Source organism: Gloeophyllum trabeum (genome assembly GCF_000344685.1).
Source record: "Gloeophyllum trabeum ATCC 11539 unplaced genomic scaffold GLOTRscaffold_00002, whole genome shotgun sequence".
In the NCBI taxonomy this organism is placed as follows: Eukaryota; Fungi; Basidiomycota; class Agaricomycetes; order Gloeophyllales; family Gloeophyllaceae; genus Gloeophyllum; species Gloeophyllum trabeum.
The window spans coordinates 519,211-537,766 of NW_006920411.1; the positions used below are offsets into that span (position 1 = coordinate 519,211).

Consider the following 18,556-nt stretch of genomic DNA (forward strand, 5'->3'; position numbering starts at 1 on the left):
GGCGAATGTCCCGTGGCGGGACATCGGTGAACAGCTTGCCGGTCGCTTGGAATACAAGATCGCATTGCATGGCTCTACGCCAATCGCCTCGGAGAATCCATAATACGTCATACTTATTCTGGAGGAACAACGCATTGCCTGCCTCTTTCAATCGTTATGCGTCCGCGTCAATGTACGACTTTCGCGACCTGAAAGCAAGATAGAATCCAAGGGTAAGGTGTCGAGTCTGTTCAACTTCGTCGACCATCCCTTGAAATATCGCGAATCGTGCGAACCAAATGGTCACGAACTTAACTAATAAGATTACGGCGGCCAGCCTTCCATACATACACGCGCAGCTGCATGGTCGAACTAGTAGGACTTACACAATGTCCTATTCCGTCCAAATAACTCGAGAACAGACGGAATCCAGTCTTGCAGATTTTTGTGTCGTCTGCCCCGCCCACGACGTGTCGATACAGAGTAAGGAGGGATATCAGCGTACGAAATCATCACGACTCTGGTAACGAAAGGCGAGCACTCTTGGGCTTTCTACTAGTACCAACTTGGTCTTCGCTTTTCCGCTTATATGTGAAAGACGGTGCGTGTTGACCGGCAAAATGAGATAGGAGTGCTTGGTAGACGTCACGCGTGGGGTTTTGCGGGTTGCGGAAGCCCAGAAATCGAAGTCGGAGACATGAGACGCGTCGTGCGCCCGAGTTGTATTGGGCCTTGATTTCGCGGATGGACAGGTGACTGCATTCCGGGACTCTGTCCTTAACAATTTGCGAGTATGCCACCTTTGTCTTGGACGTTTACTCGTCAGAAGCTGCTATTTGAGTGACAGTCGCCGTGTTTACTCACATCATCTGTGAATGTGCACCACTCTTCAGAGGACAGGTCTTCAGCTTGACAGACTTCATAGAACCCAGCAAAGAACAGTTTCGTGGTGGTGGAAAGATGGGAGACGTTCACAAAAAGAGCTCGTTGTTTAGACTGCGCTAGGGCGGCAAGATCTCTTTCAGATGCCGTGAAAATATATCCATCTTTACCTGGTGCATAGGGACACCAGGGATTCCGATCTAGTCTGGGGCATAGATAACTTGTGATACCGAGGTACGAAAGAGGGTAAAGACCTTGCTTGTCCTTGGGAATGCTGTCCCACGATGAAAATTTAGAAAGAATCGGATCCAAAAACTGTGAATACCTTGTAACAAGGCCCTTCTTGCTGCCGCCGAGAGCTTTGTTTAGTTCTACCTTGGTAAAGTGCGCGATGCCATCCGAAAAATCGGGCATGTCCCCTGCATGGTTTAGTGGCGGCCCCACCACTTGGAGTGTCTCGAACTGTGCAAGCCGCCCCGCGGGGATAGGCGAGATATATGACCCTGCCAGCGGGAACATACGGCCTCGCCCATCTGACGGAGCCCCGACTGGGGTTATTTGGGGCGGCAGTACGTGTATGAATCGGACCGGGCAATTAGTCACCTCATATTTCAACTCGTTAGCATACCCTGCGCAAGCAAACACGGATGTGACATACCTCTCGACTTGACTGCTCGTCATTATTCGGAGTAGCAGCCACGGTCTCCAAAACCGGCGCCGCCTCAGATGGGAGTCTTCCAGTATTTTCCTTGACGGGTGTGTTCATTTGAGGTGTCGCATCCAGTTGGTTCTGCAGGTCAACGATGCGACCATCCTTCTGGACAACCTCGGCGTGTAAATCCGACAGCTGTGCTACCAACGCTTCTTTCTGCTGCCGAATCGAGTCGAGTTCTTGCTCTCGGCTGTCCAAACGATCCTGTTTTTGCCTAGCCAGATCCTCCAGGTCGGATAGTTGCTTCCGGAGGGCCACATTTTCTTCTCCAAGCTTCGTCATTGCCACTTTAGCCGCCTCCGCTGCTTCATTATCCTTTTCCGCGAGAGACTTGTGCTCTGTTATCTGGAGAGAGAGCGCCTTGTTGTCTCCCTGAAGCTTGATCATTGCCACTTCTGTTAATGCCGCCGCTTCAGCATTCTTCGCCGCGAGAAACTTGTGCTCTGAAACCTGACAAGAGAGAGCTTCGTTTTCTTGCCGAAGCTGCGCCATTGCCACTTCGGACACTGCTGCTGCTTCACTGTTCTTCGCCGCGAGAGACTCGTGCTCTGACATCTGACGAGAGAGAGCTTCGTTCTCCTCCATGAGCCTTCGATTCTGTTCCGCAAGCTCATCATGCTGCCCAAGACAACCGCGTCTCCCTTATCAATGGCTCGACGGAGAGAACAGCGGACAGTCTCACCGTGACCTTGAGCTTCTCCATGTCCTCACGCACTTGCTGCATGGCTTTCATTCTCTGTATGCGTTCATCCAACTACACAGAAACGGTCAACCGCGGCTGCTCTCTTGAGCGAATATTCTTACGTCGGATAAAAGCAGGATCTTCATCTTGTTGAGCTTGCTGTTGTCCCTGTCTAGCTTCTGTACGCGAGTTGTGAGCTGTGGAAGAGAGTACACATCCCGCTAATATTAGTGGGAGTTCGGCATGGTCGGGGCCCAAGACGCACTGATGCTACAGTCGCATCCAATGTCTCCTTCTCATTCCGTAGATTTTGCATGTCCGAGATTGACTTGGTAAGCTTTCCAGCAGCACAGTCAGCGGTATTACTAGGCGCACGTAAGAGGAGGCACACACTTCACTCAAACACTCGTTAAGGGCAGCTTGAAGGGAAGACGTATTCCCGCGGAGGACGTTCTTCTCCTTGAGCTGCTCTTCTGCTTCATGTATCACCTTCTCTAGCTAATGTACGATGTGAGCCATGGGCGGAATAGCATCCAGCATGAGACGTACGTCTATCTTCTCCGTTAGAACTCGTTGCAGATCCTCCTTGAGGACGTTCTTCTCTCTCACTTGCTCCTGGGCCTCGAGGAGGTCCATCTCCAACTATTCAAGTCAACGCATGGCCGTACACCAATACCTGGGAAGACACTCACCTTCGTCTTCTGCTCTAGAACTCGCCTCAGTTCGTTCTCAAATGCATACCTCTCGCGCCGCGCTTCATTAGTTACGTGATTGGACTTCTCCAGCTGAAGCAAGAGAGAACAATACGGATCAAAGGTGTGGCCACTCTGACATACAACTGGAGGAGCAACTCACATCGCACTTGAAGCCCTCTCTCTCCTTCTCCATTTCTCTCAAGCGTATATTCAAGTCATCCTTTTCTTTCTCCAGTTCCCCCAGGCGTACGTTCAGGGTATCTCTTTCGTGTTCAAGATCTCCCAAGCGTACATTCAAGCCCTTCAGATGAGGATTATCCTCATCGACCAGGCTATAGACCGCTCCCTACCCGCTCTCAGCCACGGGCACTCGCTGCTTACGATAGACTTCTCATTGACGTACCCTCTGAAGCTCTTGCACCCGCTTCCGCAATTCAACGATCTCCATCGAATATTGCGATATCTTGCGGCCCATGTTCCCTATGAGGGTAGCGTCGAAGTCCGCCCCCGCTTCTGCCATGATGTCCGCTTCTCTGGCACGGCCTATCCCTCCTCAAAACCCCGAAGTAGTAGAATACCTTTCAACAAGCTTGTTGAATACTCGTGTTATAGTCGTCGTTTGTGAGTTATAAGGTGGCCTCCGTCGCCGCAGTCGGCGCTGGAGAGAAGGCACGAGCCTGTCAATCATACTTGCGGGCGAGAATACGTATTCCCATAAGCGCGCCTGCGGGACCCACAAATAGCCACTCTGATCCTTCCCCAGCCGCGACTAGCACCCGGGTCCGCGTGTACGGGGCATGATGGCGGTGAACTACTGGTTGATGAAGGCTGAGCCAGACTCCAGGATTATCAAAGGAATGGACGTGAAGGTGAGCGCGGAAGAAGATCCGGACGCGTCGGGGCGGCGTCACACTTGACTTTCACCGTACGAGCAGCTGGATCTGATGACGCGAGGCGCAGTTCAGCGTGGACGATTTCGAGTGTCTTAAGACGACTGCCTGGGAGGGCGTGCGCAATCATGAAGCGAAGAATTTGATGAAGAGCATGAAAGTCGGAGATCAGGTGTGTCGAGGCTGCTCAAGGCGCACCTCATACCGGAACGTGAATGGCGTGTTAGGTGCTATTTTATCATTCGAATTGCAAGGATCCCGGTGGGTGGCGATCTTCGTGTTCGCGAGAGAGTTCCTCTGACGCGTGGGTTTACGTCGGGACAGGTATCGCTGGTTTCGCGGAGGTACGTCGGTAGCGTGCATGACGTGCTGTATGATAATGCTGCCCCATGTCGCAGGTCTGCAAAGAAGCCTACCCGGATTGTGCGTGCTAACCCCTCTACGAAAACTGCAACTCACTTTGCATTCGCTTTCCGCAGACACTGCGTGGGATACGTACGTCTACCGCCCTCTACCACTTACCGTACCTCACGGCGCCGTATAGGAGTCATCCATATTATGACCCGGTGGGCTCGGAATTGTTCCATCTCAGACATCGCGACCCTCTACTTACACGAATACGCCTAGAAAACGGATAAGGACAACCCGAGGTGGTACATGGTGGATCTAGCATTCAAATCTCGCGCGAAACACTTTGTACCCTTGTCACTACTTCGACACATTGCCGCCCTTCCGTCAAACACTCCGCCATCCTCAATTGAGTACTTGGGGGAGGATGGCGTGCAATCTATCAAAAGTGTGTTATCTACCCTTTTCCGAGTCCCCGATATAAAAGGGCCGCCTTGCTGACCCTTGGGTTGTAGCGATGGCGCTTGTTACCCGAGGTCGCCTGAGTGTGCAGAAAGTCGAACAGAACACTTGGGATGCGCTCCAGCTCCTGGCTGAAAGAGGGGGGTGGGAGGATTTGGACTTGAAAGGCAAGGAGAAGGGCGGAAAAAGGGGGACGGCGAAGAACGCGAAGGCTGGTGCAGGAAGCAAAAAGGGAAATGCCGCAAATGAGTCCGGCGAGGAGGAGGTGAGCGAAGAACAAGGGGAGAAGTCCGCGGCGGGAAGGGGCAGGAAACGAAAGACGGCAGACGAAGATGAGGCAACCCCGAGAAGGTCGACGCGTACGCGGGCAAAGAAATAATCTTGGTGATATGTCAGTGAGGGTGTATGCTCCGGTCACATGCTTTACGTCGTCCTTGTTTATTTCTCTCATCTAGTTGCTGAAGTAATGCTGCAGTGATTGGTTCCGTGTGGCAGTGACCAAGCTAATTAACGAGACGCGTCTGCCGCCGGGACGCGATCGGCCCTGCCCTAAGCTGATCGGGATCACGTGCCTTGAAGTACACTCCGAGTCTCCTCACTGACGTTCTGGTCGCGTCGATATGACGTTCACTACGAGCTCCATACTCACTATGATCCATTGCGCCTGCTTCAAAATCAATATGCCTCGACGTATAAAGTCCCCCAGCTCGCCATGTTCTCCCTCTTCCGCAATACACCTCGTCTGTTCTCGAGACCACCACCAGCCGCTGCTGCAAAACCGCTCAATTTCAGGCCTACTCAGAGTTACAGATTCGTAGCGACGAAAGCAACCATGGCCGAAGGAAACAAGAAATTTACCATCCAAAACCTCTTCAATGTTGAAGACTGGGTCGTCGTGATCACAGGCGGCGCGACGGGCATTGGCCTGATGATGGCGCAGGCCTTCGCCAACAACGGCGCGCGCGTCTACATTACGAGCCGACGCCAAGAGGCGCTTGAGACCGCCGCGAAGACGTGGGGAACTTCTTTGGCTCATCCCAAAGGCAAGATCATCCCCATTCAAGCCGACATTACCGAGAAGCCGAGTATCGAGAACTTGGTGAAGCAGGTTTCGCAGAAGGAGAAGTATGTCGACGTGTTGGTCAACAATGCTGGTATAAGTGTAGGGAGCAGCTCGGTGGAGAAGGGGCATGAGAGCGCAGAGGAGTTGGCGAAGGAGCTCTTCAGTGAGGAGCAGAAGAACTGGGAAGATGTGTACCGGACCAACGTCATCGGGTATGTGTACCGAATGTTTTCCCAGCGTGAACCGATATACTGATGCATATATGCGCTCAGATACTTTTTTACGACAGTGGCGTTCCTTCCTCTGCTAAGTGCGGCGTCAAAGGCACGTCCAGGACATACTGCCGCGGTCATCAACAACACTTCGATGTCTGGAATCACCCGCACGACGCAGCACCACTACAAATACAACGTGTCGAAGGGCGCCGCGATTCACCTTAACACGCTGCTGGCGCAGGAGCTCCGTCGGCCTGGTGTCAAGGTCCGCGTCAACAGCGTCGCACCTGGTATCTTCCCCTCAGAAATGACCAGTGAGTAGTATATACTTTGGGACTCCGCGCTTCCAGATGCTGACTGTTGAACTAGCCAACGAGTCGGACGAGACGAACAAGAGCCAGATCCCTGTTGACGAAAGCTACGGCGAGAAGAAGGGTATTCCGGCTGGTCGTCCAGGACGGGAGGAAGATATGGCGCAGCTCGTCCTGGCGATGGCCGTGAATGAGTACTTGTACGGGCAAACTATCGCGCTCGATGGAGGTTACCTCCTCGAGCACCCTTAAAGGGGTTTGCACGGGTTTCAGAATAGGGAACGTGAAAGAAGTACGATTATAATGTGTATCGATAGTGTATTTTTGCCTCGAGCTCGAGCTTGATACCGATTGAATCAATCACATCATTCAGTCCGACTTACACCGCTTTAACTTGAACTACGACGTCGACCAGTGTACGTATGGAGCGCGAGGCCACCTGTCAATGTATGCATGCTCTGTAAGCATAGTTTGCATGAGGTGGCCTTGCACCGTTGCCGGCGGCGACGTTGACTCGAAGAAGAGATCTGCGTTAGATCTGCGGAAGTAATTGATGGGCTGCTTAGCGCGCGCACCGAGGCAGTCAACGACTTGGACGCGTCCTCGCCCATTACCTGCTCGTTCTTGAATTCGCAAATCACGAGAAGTTCAATCTCCCAGGGAAGGAGGGGCATTGGCAAGATCTGCCGTTATGGACGCGGTGAACCAAGACAGCCAGGCGGAGGACGACTACGAGCTCATCGAACGGCTGGCAAAGAAGGTCGCGCACTATGGCGCGCAGAATAAAGCTCTGCGGGTTCGCGTGAAGGATCTCGAGGAGGTACGCTGGATCCGTTTCTGCTATAGGATGTAGAAGGGATATGCCTAACGTCCTGCCCGTATACTATAGAACTTGAATGAACGCGACGCCGAAACCACTCGTCGCGTGAAGGAGCTTGAGGAGGTATATATATGCTGATGCCGCTAAGAAAAGCCTGATACCTAACGTCCTCCGTGTTGTCTATAGACCTTGACTGAACGCGGCGCCGAGGCTGCTGGCCTTCGCGTGCGTGTCTCGCAACTTGAGGAGGTAAGCTAGTTTGTGTAGCCACGGTCATATATGCTCTCGGCTAAGTAGCCGCTGCGCTCTACAAGTCTCTAGCGAGAGTCAAATATGAACGGGAATCGGATCGGGTTGCAAGAGTGGAGGACACTGGGCTCCGGACCCAGGTACAGGAGTTGAAGGAAGAAAAGGACCAAATTTGGGGCGAGGTAAGTTATTGTTGAATGGAAAGACCTCGAGCTCTGTCTCTTTGTGCTGACACGTTCGCAGTGGCACAAGGCAATGGCAGATTCCTTCGAAAAGGATCAAGCGCTGGACAAACTCCGGAAGGAAAATTCTATGCTTCGCGCCCAGCTCGCCGATGTGAGGAAGATTAAGAGCGAGAGTACTGATGCCCTGAGTACCAATGAGGCATATATGCCAGTCCTCCTCGCGGAGCGTGATTCTGCGAACATACGGGCAGCGGATGCGGAAGCCAGACTGGTCGAGGGAGAGGCGCGCAGTGCCGAGCTGGAGAAGCGCCTGCAAAACGTATCTCGCGAGAAGCAGTCCCTGGAAGAGTCCGTCCAGATTCTGACAGGGGAGCGGGATGCTAGATCTGAGGCGCTGGATAGTATACAGCGAATTCATCAGGAGTCGTCTCAGCTGGTCAGTGCAAGCTGCTCCTAGCACTCCGCGCTGACACGGAGATAATTAGCTAGCCAACCTTATGATTCAGGTGGAGCAGAAAGAGGACGAACTGGGAAGACTTCGTCGTGCTCTTGCATGTCCTGGTGGATATGCCGCGACACCCAATACGTCGAAGATCTCCACCCGCTCGGTAGGATATGTGGGCATATAATACGTCTTCCACGTCCTGACATTTTATAGGCAGTGACGAGCTCGTCCCAGACAAGTTCATCCCAGACCAGTACCGTATCTTCATCCAGGAGAACACGCTCTCACATGCGTCGACTTGGGTGCGGCTTGGAAGGAGAATTGAGCGATTTATCCGACCAAGACGACGCCAGCACGGACGAAGATGCAGCTGTTGTACAAAGGAACTCTCGATTTCACCCAAAGCAACTGTCGTATGTTTCGCCCATCCCAAAAGGGCGGATGCAGGTCTTCGCGTCCCTCCGAGCTCAGGCACCAGTGGATCCGAGTCTCCTACCACCCGATTTCCCGGACGACATAGCTCATTTTACAAAGACCGAATTAGCGGATAATCTTGGAGGAAATAAGCAAGGCCTTATAGTGAAGTACGCGATTCACACCCTACGAGAATCGACGTATTGCTAACAAGCTCTGATTGATAGCATTGCAAAGGAGAAATGGCACCTCCACCGGCTCTCCCATGAGCTCGGTATAACAGGTTACTTATGCCCGAAGCTAAATCAGAACCCGTGGTGCCCGTACGCACCTGGTAAGGATGGCTACATGTTTGTAGGCCTCGGAGGAGACGCCGTAAAACTCGTGGAGCCGGAACAGCGCGCGCTCTTTGTCAACGTCTCTGAGGACCAGAAGTCCAAACTGTTCTTTGCCGGATTTTATGAGGTATGCAAGGTGGAGGACGTGACGCTGGATGAATGGAATACAATACCAGACTATGTCAGAACTCGTCCTCTTACTCTATAACGCGGACATCCTTGTCTGACCGTGGTTGATCGTGCTAGGTCAAATCTCAATATTCTCAGACCACGAAGGACAAAGTGGCGGAGTGTTCTCACATGTCTGTCCGGGATATCAAGGCGCAATACGACATCGGCGTTCGGCGAGCTCCCTGTCGAAGGCTTCGTTTCCTGGGTTTCCGTAACCCAAAAGACCCTTCGCGCGACGCTTACCAGGCGCTAATCACCCATTTTGCTACCCCGCCTCGCACTGCGGCCGCCGCCACAAATAAAAGGAAAAGCGAGGATCGCCTTTCGAATGTCAGGAAGACAAGGGTGCGATTGTCCCTGCCCCAGAGGCCTTGATCCTTCCTCGTTTGCCTTATGTTATGAGCGAACAACCCCTGAACGCGCAGTATGGAATACTGCAAAGCCTGCGGGGAGCTTGACAAGACGTCTCATATAACTTAGAACCATACCGGCCTGGGTATGGCCTTCCCGTTACAGTCCATAATCTCCGTCTTTATGACGAGACCATGAAGCCAGTGTTGTGAATAACATATCACTCGCTGTGGTTGCTGCGGTGAGCATGATGCCCCATTGCACCCCAAGTCAGTACGCACTGTATGTTTATGCGCAGCAGATTCAAAACACCTTGCTAGTGGCCGGATGGAGCGGCAATTTTAGGACCCGAGACTAAAACTAGTACTCCCCGGGTAATCTATCATTGGCCAACGTCATGAAGCTGCATGCTTATAGCTAGTAAAGGCCGACTGGAGATGGATGCACCTGATCGCAGTAGGAGTCGAGTGCTGCTGGGAGTGAGTGAAAAGCCAGTCAGGACTCATGCACAGCCCCCTCGTGCGTCGATCTCAGCGTGATCTAGATAAATTCCTTGGCGTACCTCCTGAGCAACGACCGCCCAAGCGTAGACCACAGGGGCCCATACGCGCGAGTATGCATGACCATTGGAAGTACATCGTCATACACTGAGCTTGTTCGAAGAGGTATTTACGAGAGGTTGAGTTGGAGACGACGCGCGTGTACTTTAGCTTGACATGCTGTTTTGGCTACGTGCTCATACATACAAAGCTGTGAAGCTATATATGGACCACAATCCAGGAGCGTACCTGAGCTTGCCCCGGTTGAGCCTGGCCGTCTGAGAGCCGACTTGGAATATCCAGCAAACGGCAGTGTGTGGATTTCTGATAGAAGAACTTAGACTTCAGAGGCAGTCGAATGGGCGCAGCAGCGAGTTCGGCACGGTCATGGCGGGTCATAGCACCCACCCCCTCGAGAATCATGAGCACTGTATCATATGGGAAATCTGATACTTGAGGAGTCATGAAACATATACTCCAGGTGGACCAATATCAGCATTGTGCGCAGCGATGGTGGGTCAGAAGGTACGGGAGCCAGCGGTGGCAGACATGCAGTATCATACACCGACGGAAAGCTAGCGCCTCGCGAAAAGAGCTCGGATGAGAAAAGGTAGAGGTGGATTCCGGAAACCTACGTTGCTGCGGTTGGCTTTCATAGCATCATGTCCGGGGTTTACACGACAGGCGCGCCTGACATGCGACGACGACCGAGAGCCTCTTGTCGGCAGCTGCAGGGCTATCAGCAGTCGAAGGTGGAGGATCAGACTCACCGAAACCTATTCTAGCTATCTATCATAACGGTAGATAGCTTGAATGAATACACTTGATCGAGAGTATTTTTGCTGAGCTGGAGGGTCCCCCGTGTAAATAAGATCGCGGAACAGGGGGAATTAACGGCATCGCAAACACTGCCTCCGAGCAAGAACCGGTCCTGTGACGAAAAGTATTCTGGTCGCCTATGGCATGCTGGCGCTGGGCGCGCAAGCGCTGCTGTGCAACTGCGCCCTTGTCGCAGGTTGGATTCCCCTTTCCACCGGAATTCGAGCGCATATAAGAGAGCGCTCCTGCAGGCTTGGTGGTTGCTGAAAACGCATGGAAATGTCCAACCTTGATCGCAAAGACCGCGCCCCTTCCGTGAGCGAGGGGTCGTCTCGTGGGAACGTCGTCGACCACGACGCACCGAACGGTACACCAGACCCCCTTCATCCTCGGAGCATTCGAAGCTCACCGCTGCATCTGTTAGTGACTGGAGATGGCGTCTCGCCGAGGCGATTCAATCCGGGCAAGGCGACCAACCATACGGTCATAACTGTCCAGCCGCTCAAGCGGAGTGAAATGCAGGTTGGTACAAGTTGAACTGCAGTCGGGCATCATTTCCTCACACAAAGGTTTCTCCATAGCCGTCGTATGCGCAGGATCTGGGGACGGCAGAAGTGCAACATGGCATCTACGGCACTATGCTGCAGACGCTGGGTGCATGCGTAGGTCTGTGCGGCGCGGTTCCCTGCTTCCCATGCCCGAACCCATACCGCAATGTCCAGCAAGGTACGTCAAAGAAAGAGGCGTACTTTACTGAAAGTCTGCTAATATAAGTGTGCAGGTTCCGTGGGACTGGTCTCTCGGTTCGGACAGTTCTACAAGTCCGTCGATCCCGGTCTCGTCAATGTCAATGTATGCACCGAGTCATTGCGGGTTGTGGACGTCAAGATCCAGATAAGCCCCATCGGTCGACAAAAGGTCATCACGCGAGACAACGTCGACGTCGAAATGTATGCGTTCCCCCTCTTGCCCGCGTACCCCTCTAACCTCTCCCCTTCCCCCAGCGACTCTGTCATCTACTTCCAGATCAACAACCCCTACCGTGCCGCCTTTGGCATCACCGACCTGCGTCAAGCGCTCATCGAGCGTGCGCAGACCACGCTGCGACACGTCGTCGGCGCGCGCGCGGTCCAGTCAGTCGTCACCGAGCGCGAAGCCATTGCATTCGAGATCGCCGAAATCGTCGGCGACGTCGCGGACAAGTGGGGCGTCACCATTGAGGGCATTCTCATCAAGGACATCATCTTCTCCCCCGAGGTCGCCGCCTCGCTCTCCTCCGCCGCCCAGCAGAAGCGCATCGGCGAGAGCAAGGTCATCGCCGCCCGCGCCGAGGTCGACGCCGCGCGCCTCATGCGCCAGGCAGCTGACATCCTCGCCAGCCCGGCCGCGATGCAGATCCGCCAGCTCGAGGCGCTGCAGACCATGGCGAAGACGGCGTCGAGTAAGGTTGTCTTCGTGCCGATGCAGCTCCAGAACGACGTTATCTCGCAAGTTGCGGGACCATCCGGGGAGGGATCGTCGACGGGCAGGATGATTAGTTCTGAGGCAGGAGAAGGTATCGGTCCTGCTGGCCGTGCTGGCATTCTATCCAGTGTTGCAGATATCTGATCTCCTTCTGTTGAAGCGTCATGATTTCCTCCGCACTCGCCTTTTTCCTCGCGCGATCTATGGCCATAGGCCGTGTAGTTATATATCAGGCCGAGTACTCATGCATCCATGGGCCGACAAGTTCGTCCTGGATCATACCCGCTACGATATTATGATAATCAATGGACAATCCTTGTTTAACGCAACGCCTCTCGAAAGATACTGTAATACAGATGCTAATACACACTGGTAAGATATTGTTCAAGAAATCAAGCATCCATCCATCCAATCTAGTCTAATCAATTCAAGAACCCCTCGTCCCGTCAGTCGTGTGCCGGGCTCGGCACACTAAGTATGATCGCACAATACACCTGAGAAGCATTCTTCAACACAGGCAGCGACGGTCAGGACTGCAAACCTACCAGACTGAACCAAAATCCACATGCATAGATATCTCGCATCACCCTGGCGTGCACCGCCGATATGCGCGGATCGAGCACTACACGCTCGGGGCCGAACACAGGCACATCTCTCCTCGCTTCCTCCTGGCCCTCATCTTCTTCTTCTGTCGTGTGGCGTTTCTCTGGTGCAGACGGGGGTTCCAGGCTGAATGGCGCGATGACAGCAGTGTCAGATTTCTCTTTCTCTCTGTGCCCTGTCGGAGCATCGTCCCGCCTGTACTCCTCCAGCATGCGTTCCCAGAACCACGCCCGCTCTTCGTCTCCGTCCCCGCCGCCGCCCTCTAGCTCCCACGGGCGCACTTGCATATTCCCCCGACGCCAAATATTACTGCAGAACCTGGATAGATCTGAGTCGAGGTCCAGGATGAGAGGAACAAAGCACTTACCCTCTCCAAGCGGAGTACATCTGCATGGCGCCCAGTGCCGTCAATGGCACCGCGAAGAGGCGCCACGCACGGTTAGCCTGCGGAGGCACCGGGATCGTGGTGATGAGAATGATGGCGAGGGCCAGGCCTGCGAGGAAGTCGGTAAGCCCTACAACGTACCTACACGAGAATTAGTGAGGGGTGGAGGTGAAAGGGGAGAGCGTTTACCAGAATATCTGCCGCGGGAGGTTGATGTTAGTCGATGCATAGGCGAGGAAGCGGGGGAGAGACACGGTCTCCAGCGAGCTGTAGATTTCTTCGTATATCGGGAGGAGCTATATTCTTCGTGTCAGAGAAGACCATATGCCCTTCGCCGTCGGACTCACTACATCCGGATGTGTATTCCACGTTAGATCCGCAATGACAGCGTCGCGCATGCGCGAGTCGAGCGTGAGCTCCTTGCTAGACCCCGGCCGGAGGAACGTCGCCACCGCTTTGCTTGTCTCCCCACGCAGCGGCTGCATCTCCGTGTTCACGCACAAGCTCTCGGCTCGGCACTGGCTGCTCTTGGAGAGCACGGCCGAGAGCGGGATAGACTGCGAAGCGGCGGACGCGGAGCGTTCAGGCATCGCGAGCGCGGGATGCGTCTCGACCCTGCTCAGCGTGCACTTGAGGGCTTCGCATGATGAATACGAGCTGAAGGAGACCTTGTCGTTGCTCGTGGTGCTGGATGGAGCGGTGGCCCGCCGCTCGGCGGCCTTGATCGAGTGCTCGGTGCGAGCATGCGAAGGCGTGGAGAAGGGGAATTCGGTGCTGGCCGACCCAGGAGAGTATTGTTGCTCCGACTCGGGAAGGGAGAAGAAGCGGCGGCGATAGTCCTGTACGGGTGATTTGTCGGTCGATTGAATATCGGTTGGATACGAAACTTACCTGGTACCAGACTACAAAGTGGAGATTCTCGAGCGAGTATTCCTAAACAAACCCATTTACGTCAGCATCCGTATAAACGATATCTGAACACTGGGGGGATGCGATGCCCTCTCTCGACGCCGACCAAAGACAGCCTCGCCCAAACAAACGTTGGGTGTTTGGCCAGCCAAACACCAGCCTTAACCGCAGAGAGAGAAATGGCACGCACCACAAAAGCAAGATAGGCCTCGAAATCGGGCAATCTTAAAGACGCCAACATCAGCGACACATCATGTCGAACGGTAAGTGATAGACGCATACCCGATCGGCGTGCAAGTGTTTCCAGAGAGCACGTTTGCGAGCCTGATGTCTCTCAGCTGCGGGCTCAAATTGAGTTTCGCAGCGAGACGGTCAAGAGTAGGAGTCCATTTTCTGAATTTGCGCCATACCGGTCGCGACGCCCGTCGTCGTTCTGGCATTCAAGACCAAGAGTTAGCAAGATTATGAGTGTACAGCAAGCTCAGTCGAGGATATGTTCGTCGCTAAAGCTGCAACATGAGACGGCGGGTAAGAAGCAGCCCAAACACCGGCGACTGGAATAAAAGTGGCCCTCGAACAGGCCCCACAAATGTATACCGAATAATCGAAAACAGACATCCGTGCGTGTAAGTATGACAGCCATCCTCGCCGCGGATGCAAATCGTGGATCGCGAGGAAACCGGACGGCCAAGTTGGGTCCCCGTTCGAATGCCGCCGGCAGCGCAGATTCCAGGGGCCACATTCGGACCAACTTCGGACAGGTTGACGCTTTCAACTGGGATATCGACCGCCGGGAGGAAGGGTTCTATGAGGTTTCAAGGCGAGGTTCGGTCAGACTGGTATGCGAGAAAGGCGAAACGTGTGGCAGGTCGTACATTCGCCAGCGCAAGTCGCGTCACTGTAAATACCAATGAACAAGTTGTGGCTAGCGCGCCACAATACCTTTCCCCTGGGATTCGCCGTTCAATACTTTGCATAATCTATCATGAAGATGAAACGAACCCCGTATACTATAGAATTAACACAGGATCTGCATCCCACGGATATACTCACAAGGAATAAAAATATACAATGGTGGTATCCTGCTCGGAATCTAGTGTGCGCTAAGAGTTAGAACTGCCTGACGTACATACACGGACGCCAACCTATCCACATTCCAGACCTAAGTCTATGGTGATGATGCCAGCCATGATCATGATCAGCATGGAAAGAGAACCATCACCGCGTCTCCCTCCACATCCCGTCATCATCCCTGCCTCTCCGCGGGCTCCCCACGAAATACGGCGGCACGCCCCCCACATCTCCTCGCGGCTCCGAGTCGAAATCGAGTGCGCCAGACGTCCACGCACCCACAGACGACAAGTTATTCATCAGCCCCGCAAGCCCCGGCGAGGCCGTCCTCTCGGGCCCCTCGCGTGATCCTCGAATGGGAGAAGAGGAGGGGGTCTTGTCTCTGCCTAACCTCTGCCCTATTGACGCCATCGCCGGCACGGGCTGGGCAACCGCACTGGCGGAAGCTACACTGGCGCCGACCACCCCGCCCAGCCTGAAGCTCTGCATCTTCCGGCTCAGCGTCTGCAGCACGCTCTGCCGATCCGGCCACCCCTCCTGCCTCCCGCTCGGCACGGGCCCCGTCGGCCGGTCCTCGTCCCCACCATGGCTAAGGAAGGTGCTGTGTATCGACGAGTCACTCAGCCCCCGTGGCTTCAGTGTGCGCTCGAGTAACGTCCGCTGGAACCCCTCGTCCTCGTTGGATACCTGGGGGGAATGCACGTCGATAACCGCATCTACGTTCCGCGAGAGTCGGGCGCTGTCATCCTGCAACTGCGGCCTCATCCCTCTCCTTCCAATCGTCGCAACAGCAGCCGCTGGGGACCTCAGCTGCGGGACAGCAGAGCGGGGCTTGCTTCGCGCCCTCTGCGCATCCTTTGGCACGACGATCCATGCGTCGCCCTCCGCAGGCTTGGGTGCACCTGCGAATATCCCCATCACACTCCGAGACACGTCCCCTGATCCTCCAGCCGGTGACGATGCTCCCGAGCCTGATCCGGATGCAACATTCGAATAGGACGATGACACCGCGCGACCGACGCCCCCGCCCGAGAACTCCACATTCACCGTTGTCGAGGTTGCCGCCAGCGCTGGCCCTAGCTTAGGCACGAGCTTCGTCGTCGGTCTGCCCCTTAGTGCGCTTGGCCGTAGGGTCCCGGCGTTGGCGGTACTTGAGCTTGGACCGGAGGGGACGGACCCAGTTCCGAAGAGCTTCGATATCGGCGCCATCCACGATGCTGGACCAGAGCCAGAACCCCCAGAGGACCCACCCGATCCTTTGGCAGGGTCCATCGCCATATCCCGCACTTTCGGCGCAATACCAGGATCGAGGATCACGTCGTTGAGCGTTACGCGCAGCTGACCCAGTTCCACGAAGATCTCACGGAAGATCTTGAACAAAGCTCGCAGCTCCTTCCGCGTGCATGTAGTCACTACCTTGTCGTCCTCCAGTAGAGCCCGATACTGCGCGCGCAGACTAACTACTTCGTTCACGATAGCGTCCACAGTCGTGCGTGATAGGTGGCCAACGTCAGCGCCGTGCAAGTGTTGGCGCTTAAGTCGATTCGTCAGCGTTAGTGCATCTGCCTGTGTGAGTCGGTTAAACAAAGTAGTGACGCGTTCAAGGATGTTGCCCATCGCCGACCCTTGATGCGAGTCAGTCAACGAGGAGGACTCGGAGTGACCGTCTCCGGGCGATATTGATGAAAGACGATCAGAGTAGGCTGGAGACGGGGCGAGCATGCCCTGCCACGAAGGCTCGGTCTGCACGGCTTTGGAACGCGACAGCAGGAGGAGCGATTTCTGGCCTCGTGAGCTGGAACCATGTTCCCCTGAGGCGTCAACGTCTATACCCTCACCATGACCAGATGGCGACTGTCGCGAGAGCGCGTAGCTGAATGCGCTCAGCTTCGTATCGTCCGTAGGTGATAGGGGGCGTCTATCGGTTTCAGGCGTAAGGGGTTCCTACCAATTGGCTGGGTGTCAATGATTTGCATTGCACATTCCGGGAATACTTACAAAGTCTTTGCGAGATGTGTTGCGCTCAGTGCTAGTAGATCGCCTGCCTGTGAAGAAGTTCGTTGACAGAGGTGATAGAGCACCAGCGGGTGCACTGATATTCGGCGAACGGATATACGTGATGGATGACTGACTGTTCGTCACGCGGTGTCGCGAATGTGGCGTCTCCACTAAGAGCAATTTGTCAATTGGACCCTCAGTAGACAGAGAAAACGCTTACTACCTGTTCTTGAAAGTAGACTTGCGCGTTGCTCCTCTACTTCTTCCTGCAGAGACCGGTAGTCTTCTCGCAACTCCGTCAGAAGATTCTGCAGCTCGGCATTGTCGTGCTTCAGCGCCTCGTTGTCGGCTACCAAAGATTCCAATACTTTCGTGACTTCAGGATCTTCCGCATTAGTCGAGTGACCGAATTGCTGTAACACTATCAGAGACTAGGGTCACTTATGATTGACCGAATGCGTACCGATTGTTGTAATGACTCGAGTCGGGATCGCGCCTCTGTCAAGATTTCCTCGGACAATTCGAGCCTATGTGACCGCTGCTTCTCCAGCTCTTTATAGAGTCGACGGACTTCCAGTTGCAGTTTGGCTACAGAAGCATAAGACATGAACCCTGTCTCAGGCGCAGCAAGCGATACTTACAAGATTTCTCTTTCAAAGCGGCTAGCCGCACCTCTGCCATCCGAGCCCGATGTGCTTCGCTATCCCGCTCCTGCTGCAGGTCATCCTTCTCCTGTGCAATCACAGCTAGACGCGTGTCCCAGCCCACAGAACGCGCAAGCTGCGCTTGCAACCGCGAAACCTCCGCGCGCGCGTCAGACAATTGCTGCAACGCCGTCTTATTGGACGACTCCGCAACCTCCGAGTTGACCATTGCTTGTGTGAGGCGCTACTAGGCGTACTTAAGGCCGGAAGGTATCACTAGAAACGGCAGATGCTGACCTTCTCCAATACTGCATTCTCTTTCACAAGGAAGGATACACGATGCTCGAGCTCCTCCCTAGTGCGCGGCTCAACCTCATCCACTTCGGCGAATTCAGAAACTGCTTCGGACGGTTCACGGGAGCGGTGCTCGAGCTGAACGGGGTCTTCAGTACACATCGCGTGGGTCTGACGAAGTACTACCTCATGGCTCCGAACATACGCTTCATGTCTTCGAAGAAGAGCTTGTCCCACCTCTAGAAACGATATGTTCATAACATGCCGTACGATACCGAGTGACATACCTGCACTTAGAGTGAGACGGCCCTCCAACTTAGACTTACATCGCAACCACTCTTTCAGATTTTCACAATCTTCGCGTCCACAGCAACAGCAAAGCGCAGCTGGTGGGTCCGGGCTGGGAGCACGAGAGAAATTCGTCAAAGCCAGCGTTAGGTCGTCAATGGTCATAGTGGCATGCAGTAGGCTGTTTGTGGGCGACTCTGGTGTGCTCGGCACTGATTCAGAGGGCGCAGATTGCATATTCAGAGTCGTCGTCTCCATGGCGTGTCGGTAGTCTGCGCGTTACGTAGAGAATGGCTGTCGGAGGTGCATGAGTAGAGCAAGGCTGTTAAT

General features: G+C 54.3%; 7 protein-coding genes across 7 annotated transcripts; 4 read left to right on the forward strand and 3 right to left on the reverse strand.

Annotated features, from left to right (window-relative positions):
• Positions 1-491: 491 nt before the first annotated feature.
• GLOTRDRAFT_119272 (uncharacterized protein) lies at positions 492-3,470 on the reverse strand (the record flags this gene model as incomplete). Its single annotated transcript, XM_007863859.1, has 12 exons — positions 492-785; positions 844-1,135; positions 1,187-1,464; positions 1,520-2,191; positions 2,256-2,327; positions 2,378-2,452; positions 2,521-2,592; positions 2,649-2,753; positions 2,805-2,897; positions 2,948-3,040; positions 3,111-3,296; positions 3,354-3,470. The coding sequence occupies 12 exons, from the start codon at positions 3,468-3,470 to the stop codon at positions 492-494; spliced, it is 2,349 nt and encodes a 782-aa protein (XP_007862050.1).
• A 280-nt stretch (positions 3,471-3,750) lies between these two features.
• On the forward strand, positions 3,751-5,169 carry GLOTRDRAFT_135931 (DUF55-domain-containing protein; the record flags this gene model as incomplete). Its single annotated transcript, XM_007863860.1, has 9 exons — positions 3,751-3,819; positions 3,911-4,012; positions 4,068-4,101; positions 4,165-4,184; positions 4,239-4,263; positions 4,320-4,335; positions 4,385-4,406; positions 4,468-4,636; positions 4,704-5,169. 9 exons carry the CDS (start codon positions 3,751-3,753, stop codon positions 5,027-5,029), a joined length of 783 nt encoding a protein of 260 aa, XP_007862051.1. The 3' UTR covers positions 5,030-5,169.
• A 313-nt stretch (positions 5,170-5,482) lies between these two features.
• GLOTRDRAFT_69952 (NAD P-binding protein) lies at positions 5,483-6,491 on the forward strand (the record flags this gene model as incomplete). The annotated part of the gene is made up of 3 exons (XM_007863861.1): positions 5,483-5,925; positions 5,986-6,242; positions 6,298-6,491. The coding sequence occupies 3 exons, from the start codon at positions 5,483-5,485 to the stop codon at positions 6,489-6,491; spliced, it is 894 nt and encodes a 297-aa protein (XP_007862052.1).
• A 2,161-nt stretch (positions 6,492-8,652) lies between these two features.
• GLOTRDRAFT_34880 (uncharacterized protein) lies at positions 8,653-9,236 on the forward strand (the record flags this gene model as incomplete). Its single annotated transcript, XM_007863603.1, has 2 exons — positions 8,653-8,871; positions 8,937-9,236. Coding segments are annotated over 2 exons (519 nt in total), but the record flags the coding sequence as incomplete, so codon positions are not given.
• Positions 9,237-10,832: 1,596 nt separating this feature from the next.
• On the forward strand, positions 10,833-12,392 carry GLOTRDRAFT_54508 (uncharacterized protein). The gene is made up of 6 exons (XM_007863644.1): positions 10,833-10,937; positions 10,995-11,092; positions 11,152-11,296; positions 11,352-11,520; positions 11,575-12,125; positions 12,195-12,392. The coding sequence occupies exons 1-6, from the start codon at positions 10,844-10,846 to the stop codon at positions 12,200-12,202; spliced, it is 1,065 nt and encodes a 354-aa protein (XP_007861835.1). The 5' UTR covers positions 10,833-10,843; the 3' UTR covers positions 12,203-12,392.
• Positions 12,393-12,406: 14 nt separating this feature from the next.
• GLOTRDRAFT_135935 (uncharacterized protein) lies at positions 12,407-14,371 on the reverse strand (the record flags this gene model as incomplete). The annotated part of the gene is made up of 8 exons (XM_007863862.1): positions 12,407-12,528; positions 12,580-12,955; positions 13,005-13,163; positions 13,212-13,318; positions 13,370-13,861; positions 13,914-13,955; positions 14,122-14,155; positions 14,214-14,371. 8 exons carry the CDS (start codon positions 14,369-14,371, stop codon positions 12,481-12,483), a joined length of 1,416 nt encoding a protein of 471 aa, XP_007862053.1. The 3' UTR covers positions 12,407-12,480.
• A 1,183-nt stretch (positions 14,372-15,554) lies between these two features.
• Positions 15,555-18,436, reverse strand: GLOTRDRAFT_54511 (uncharacterized protein; the record flags this gene model as incomplete). The annotated part of the gene is made up of 8 exons (XM_007863645.1): positions 18,226-18,436; positions 18,125-18,177; positions 17,942-18,076; positions 17,642-17,888; positions 17,464-17,588; positions 17,224-17,413; positions 17,001-17,170; positions 15,555-16,946 (listed from the first exon to the last, which is right to left on the reverse strand). Coding segments are annotated over exons 1-8 (2,478 nt in total), but the record flags the coding sequence as incomplete, so codon positions are not given.
• Between the last annotated feature and the right edge of the window lie 120 nt (positions 18,437-18,556).